The sequence below is a fragment of the Sciurus vulgaris genome (assembly GCF_902686455.1).
Source record: "Sciurus vulgaris genome assembly, chromosome: 10".
In the NCBI taxonomy this organism is placed as follows: domain Eukaryota; kingdom Metazoa; phylum Chordata; class Mammalia; order Rodentia; family Sciuridae; genus Sciurus; species Sciurus vulgaris.
In genome coordinates this window covers 47,733,473-47,740,189 of record NC_136470.1, presented here as the reverse complement: position 1 = coordinate 47,740,189, position 6,717 = coordinate 47,733,473, and the positions used below count along the sequence as shown (strand labels likewise).

General features: G+C 33.8%; 1 protein-coding gene across 1 annotated transcript; it reads right to left on the bottom strand.

The window, feature by feature from the left end:
• Positions 1-970: 970 nt before the first annotated feature.
• Positions 971-4,459, bottom strand: GPR15 (G protein-coupled receptor 15). Its single transcript, XM_079101556.1, has one exon. The coding sequence runs from the start codon at positions 4,417-4,419 to the stop codon at positions 3,337-3,339; it is 1,083 nt and encodes a 360-aa protein (XP_078957682.1). The 5' UTR covers positions 4,420-4,459; the 3' UTR covers positions 971-3,336.
• Positions 4,460-6,717: the final 2,258 nt, after the last annotated feature.

The following is a 6,717-nucleotide window of genomic DNA, read 5'->3' as shown; positions in this document are numbered from 1 at the left end:
CTGTAATTCTTTTAGTATTGCTTGGCTTTGTGAATGAGCTCTGTAGGAAAACCGAGACTTACTCTTGTCTGGGGCATGCACACTCAGCGAGTCATTTTTCACTTCTGAGATTGCTAAGGAGAATAGAGAGTGATTTGAGGAGTTAAGATGAATCATAGAGGAAGATTTCTTCTACTCACTTTACCATCATGCTGTGCATTTCTGCATCTATTTAAAAATTAACTTATGACCCCTAGTAATAGATCACTCTCAGTCACGCACATAGCTTCCCTTCAAAATCATTATTATAACTTGTTCATCATCACACGTGGTTTTGACTTCTTAGTGTAGACAGATTACAGGCCTCCAAGGAATAACAGGTTAGTTTTAATCTTTCATTATGGTCCAAATGTGATAAATGTATGCTTATGACATGTGTGCCTTAATTATATTTATTTGAAAATTATCAGATAACACTTTACCCAGGGCTTAATGGAGGGTTTTGGGGGATAAATTAAAGAAAAACTACTTAAGAAATGCTTCAGAGATGACTATATTCTTTTATATTTGTCATTAAAGTCCTGGAGTACCTTTAGAATGTGTAAGCAAATAACAATATGTAATGTTAATTTGTAGTGTTTTCCTTACACATTCCCTCTGGATTAATAAGTTTTATTCTGTTGTTTTTCTAACTTTGGAGGTAACCTGCAAGGTATGATTATGTTAGGATGTCAGATTAATGTTTTGAAAATTCTTGGCACTGAGTGTTAATTTTTTCTATGCTGACATTAAATTATGACAAATTAGCCCTTGGAGCAGTTTGAGATAAAATTCTTGAATTATAAATATATGTCTGTTTCTACATGTATCTGTATCTACATATGTATATGAATTGAATTCATATTAAACATTGGAAAATAATATGGTTTTAAAAATACACAAAATGGCATGTAACTAAAAATTTTTAATAAAGTTTTAATGCTTACTAGAATATTAGTGCATTTCATAACAATTTGAATACTGTATTCTTATATGACACAATAACATACCAACTCAGTCAAGATTTAAAATTTTCTCTATCAAAGTTATACAATCTGTGAAATTGTTTCTATTTTTCCTTTCACGATTGGTACATTATGAATATAAAATATACTAAGATTTTCTTAAGGCATATTATTATCATATTTATTTAAAGTATTCAAAATCTAACAACATGTTTTTATTTGAGTGTATTTTGATTATTCTGGCAAAAATAAAAGGCATCAAAGTAAGACATATTCTCAATATATGTTAAATGAGGGTGATTTAACCATCACTTGAGATTCTATGCTAGAAATTTTTAAGTATCACTCAATCATTGATTAACAGAAATTCAATTACTATATATAGTAAATTTTTACTCAATATTTTAAAATATCTTGTTTATATTTATTAAGCTTATAATATCTTTGAGAATTTTATAGACATAAATATTCCCCCAGTTACATTTAGGTATTAAAGATTAAAATGACTTTCTCAATGCCCCAACATTAAGAACAAAGCTAAAACTATTAACCTAGGTTTTCTAATTTTCCAACAAGTAGTTGGTTAATTGAGTTATTTTTTAAAGGAATATTTCTCAAAGGCAATAACTTTCAAGGTTAGTGATAGGGCTGTGGTTGATTTGTTTTAAAGAAATGTGTTTCTACTGCCTTTTATATTTGGTTTTTGTTTAACTTTTGGAGATATATTCAATTATTTTAAATACAATTTTGAAGTTTTCCAAGAAGCTTTGCTTGTTATGATTTATACTCTTTTCTCTAATAATCATGATAAATTATTAAAAGGCTGTTAAAATATTGGTATTAATGCTGACAGTATTAAATATTAACACTTATAAAAGAATATTTATATACAGAAATTATATCTTATGTAAGAGAGGTTTAACAGAAGTTTAAAAAGTAACAACTAATAAAGCAATAACTGTTTCAACTTCTAAGCAGGTTATGATATAAGATGTCCAATATTTGAGATTTTGCTTAATGTGAGAAATACAAGGGATAAAATTAAATTGTCTATCTCTGAGAAGATTCTTAAGTTTTTCCTTATTTCTAAACCAATATTTAGAAATAAAATGGCAATTCATTTGGGTCATCAGTGGGGTAAAAACAACCCACTTTCTCTTTAACTCAAAAGATGGTTACAATGGTATGCTTGCTGCTCTAAAGTCTTTTCTTTTAAAATTACATGTTTCCCTTTTAAAGTCTTTAGAAGGAATATAGGTACCTAATGACTCAGTAAATATTTTATTAGGTAAAGAACTCAGGAAGATTTTGGGATTTGGAAAAAATGTGTATAAAAAAAATAATTACATTTTTGTCACAGATTTTTCACTTTGAAGCATCCTGTCTTCCAGTATTATTAGATTTCATCTTCAAATTTTATCAAGCAAATGATGCTATAGGGAATGTGCAGCACTAATATTTTAATTAAAATACAAAATAATAATCTGTATGGGGGTGGACCACGTATTTGTCAAGCTTTAATTATATTAGTAGTAACATTGTCATTTGATGACTAGACAACAGGCAATTAAAAACATGTAATTAAAGTGAAGTCAAATCCTAACTTATAAAGGCAATGAAAACAAAAAGCATAGCACAACCCCATTAAAAAGTTACTAGAGCATTATAATGAATTGTATTTTTAACAAGATAATATGCTTACTTTTACTATATTCTAGAAGACCAAGTGATAAAACCCTGAATCATAAATGCAATTAAAAATGATTTTTCCTCAGGAACATTTTTGTGCTGGTCCAAAGTTTCTGTGAGTGGGCATAGTATAGACCACACTGGAAGATGATGAAGAATCACTATACCAAATTTTAAAGACTGAGGCCAGAATATCTTAGTAACTCAGGGACAATCAATTATAGAGAACAGTTGTAGTATATATCTTGTTACCTGCACTGGCCACCACATTTCTTGACTGATGAAAGTGGGCAGAATCTTTTAAGTGTAATCCAATTTGAGCCCAACATGAAGGGAGGTCTGGCTGAAATATCAAGGTCCTGAGAAAAAAGGCTGTAAAGTACATTAATAGTCATGAAGATAGCAACTGGTCCAAGCAGGAGCCTTTATCTAAGAGTTCAAAGGACAGATGAGAATTGAATTTTGCCTGATTGACTTGACTGACAAGGTTCAAATAAGGTCCCTTAGTTGAAAACACAGTATGTGACGTATTTTGGTGTTCATTTTAAAAATGAATTCTTCCTTGGATTTAATCAAGCAATATGAATATTTTAATACTTTTCTTCTTTGCTGTTGACAAAAATTACTCCTGATGAGCACCGGCAAGTCTTGAAATGTGCTCATTTTAGAGTGACACAGACCTCTTCCTCTTCCTAACAAAATCCTCTGTGTGAATTAAGTTGGAAAGGGCCTTAGTGAGGTGACTATCTGATGTCTCAGTGGTGCTCCCAAAGTCATAGTTCTTCAGGCAAGGACACAGGCAGTGCACAATGGCCCTACGAATGTAGCTGTCAAAGACATAGTAAATGAAGGGGTTGACACAGCTGTTGGCAAATGCCAACGGCCCACTCACCTCCATGCCTTGCTGGAGAAGAGCTGAAGAAAAATGGGGTTTCTGCTGTAATCCAGAAACAATGGCCAGGAGCTTAAAAGTATTAAAGGGCAGCCAGGAGAAGACAAAGACTGCCACGACAATAAAGATGATCTTTATGGATTTCCTCAGCTTTTTGTTATGCTTTCCGGACTGCTGATAGTGGGCACACAGCTTTCTTGTGATGCAACAGTAGCAGGTCACAATGCTCAGCAAGGGGACAAAAAAAGTGAATATCAAGGCTACCAGGGCCCATGTCAATTTTAATGAAGTAGCCGTCTTCTCTGCACAGTATGGCTTACCATCAATCAGTGTGAGCTCCCTGGACAAAACGGTTGGCAACCCCAGAAGGCAGGAGACAAGCCAGACACAGGTACAGACTCCATATGCACAGTCTCTCCTTCTGAATTTCCTGGATATAGCCGGACACATGATGGCCAGGTAGCGGTCAACACTCATGCAAGTGAGCAAGAAGACACTGCAGTGCATGTTGACTGAGATCATGTAGGAGCTGCCTTTGCACAGGAAGGAGCCCGTCCTCCACAGTCCTAGAGATGCTTCCTTATCCACCCAGAGAGGCAAAGTGACAAGGAAAATAAAGTCAGAGGTGGCCAGGTTGATGATAAAGATGTCGATTAATCGTCGGCTACCACGTTTGAAATACAATGCACCAATCAGGATGAGGTTCCCCAACACTCCAGTCAGGAACACAGCTGTATAAAAGATAGGAAGGAAGACAGATGTGTAAGGAATGTAGGAGCGTGTCTCCTTGACATCAGAGTTTGAACTTGTAGCATAGTAATAATCCAAATAAACCGAAGTTGCTTCTGGGTCCATCACGGAAGATCAGATACCAAATCTGGTAAGTTCCCTTGCCTAGAAGGTTTTGATATGAATTTTAGAAATCTCAAGGGAGCTTCTTTTATATAGTGCTTTTTTTTCCTTCCCTTAACGATTTTGGACAAGCATGAAAACAGATTTAAAAAAGTAGTTTCTACCAATGTTCAGAAAGGGCCTACAAGGAACACCACTCTGATTGGTTTTGGTTGGTTGTGGTTGTGGTTTTCTTTATTTGCACTTGCCCATGAAACTGAGTTACTTTTTGACTTCTTTATTCAACACATTTGATTTGTTTTTTTTTTTTTAATCCAGAAATTAATGAACTTTAAAATTCTCACCTCTTTTTGCTTTTCTGACACTGAATTCTTTTGATCTAGCCTTCTGTTTCATCTTCCAGATACTGCTTTGATTTTAGAACTGGAAGGTTTTATTTGCACTGTTGGTGATATATGAAGAATATTAATCTTTCTTTGCATAAAGAGAGAACTGAAAGTTTGCCAAGTCATACCCATCTGCACCTATGGCAAACATCATGATTGCAATTAGGGCATAAGAGCCTTTCCATTCATTTGGCTTTCATCTCATACATAATCAACCCTGTCTGGTTTAATGATTAAAAAAAAAAAATCTCCAAAAGGCTATGATCTTTTGTTTTTACCATTATTTCAAATTTTCCATCATAGTACCTAGAAGGTACTACGTTAAACCTATATATTATATAGGCATAGTTGGTGCCTTGGAAATCTTAATTTATTAGATTTGCTTCAGAAAATTCTTATTTTTGTGATCTAGTAAAATTAGCAGAAATTAACTTACTTGGGTCTAACTGCAGGCATTGTTGTTATTTGTGAACTCTACATACACATTTAAAAATCACAAACTGCTATTTTTACCCTCTTACCTGAAATTCTAACTCGACCAATGAAATTCCCTTTTGTTAAGAGTTAACATCCTTGATTAGATTTTTCTCTTACTAACTTCAATAATTACCCTTCATCAGATTCCAGATTGCCTCTGACCTTTCCTTCTTATCACACTTTTGTTGCAGTGACCTCTTTTTTCTTTTAAGCCATGACTGTTCATTAAGTACCTCCACACATCAGCAAACTTCACTTGTGGAATCACTGACCAAGCAGCAGATATAAAGATATATTGGAGCTGCCAGCAGAGGCATTCTAAACGGGAAGATTTTTGGTATACTTAAAACATTTGAGAAACAGGCCAAAACAAAGGATTCCATCACAGGGTTTTTCACATGTTTTCTTTTATATTATGAAGACCATAGTCAAATTTAACAAAATTTGAAATTGTCTCTATTAATTTCATTTCTTTGCAGGCCAAAATGGCTCAAGATTCTCTGGTATCCTCTTCTCTGCATCTCATTTAATGTCCAAAATTTGAATTTCAGGTGGGTCTAACCATTACATTAAAGAATGTTTGCCTGTAGATGAAAAAGTTAATTGTAAAACATTTAAAGTCCTTTCTGTGGCATTTTGAGTTTTTCAGTAATTGGAATATTGAAAAGAATAATACTGCTTGTTGTTCTCCACTCTCCCTCCTGATGTGGTTCAATGTCATCTCAATCACAGACAAGATAGGCAAGATCAGGGGAAGGATGAGGGCTTCCCTGCCCTGGGACAGCCCCATGAAGTCACTTTGGGGTTGATTTATGGACCTGGGCTGCCTTCTTTGTCCCTGGCTTCTTTGTGCTATTCGTTAATTCCAGCGTGTGGAGGGGAGAGAGTGACGGGGGCAGGAAGCATATCCTTCCCTAAATATAGACTGCAGATTAAAGAAACTAATTAATAGCCTTGACATTTCTGGGACAGAAATCTTTCCCACTTGGTAAACCTTAATTATTTAAGAGAAAAATTCATTTACTAAATAGTTTGATGTAGGACAATATTTACTTGAAAAAGATTAATACAGTGACAAAATATTTAAACACTATTTAACATGTAAATGTGCATGTGTTCAAGTACTAATCATATATTCTTTATTTTTAATTGTACTTTAATTGTAATATTAGAATTTTGCTATCAGAAGTTCTTTTGTTATTTGAAAAAATAAGGTTGATTCTGGGTCTTAGATTTTTTTTTTTTTTAATCCTTACATGTCTCAAGAGTTCTACACAAAAGTATAAAATGGAAAAGAGTTCATACTCATACTCTGGAGGAAAATATTATACTTTGCAATCATTCTGTAGGCCTTACATTTCTTCTGCATTTTTAAAGTTGCTTGGTTGATGATATCATCTATCTCAAATAAATCTGACTTTCTCAGCAGTCTATTGAA

Coding starts and splice junctions, on each gene's coding strand:
- GPR15 (XM_079101556.1), bottom strand. CDS start 4,419: ATGGACCCAGAAGCAACTTCGGTTTATTTGGATTATTACTATGCTACA.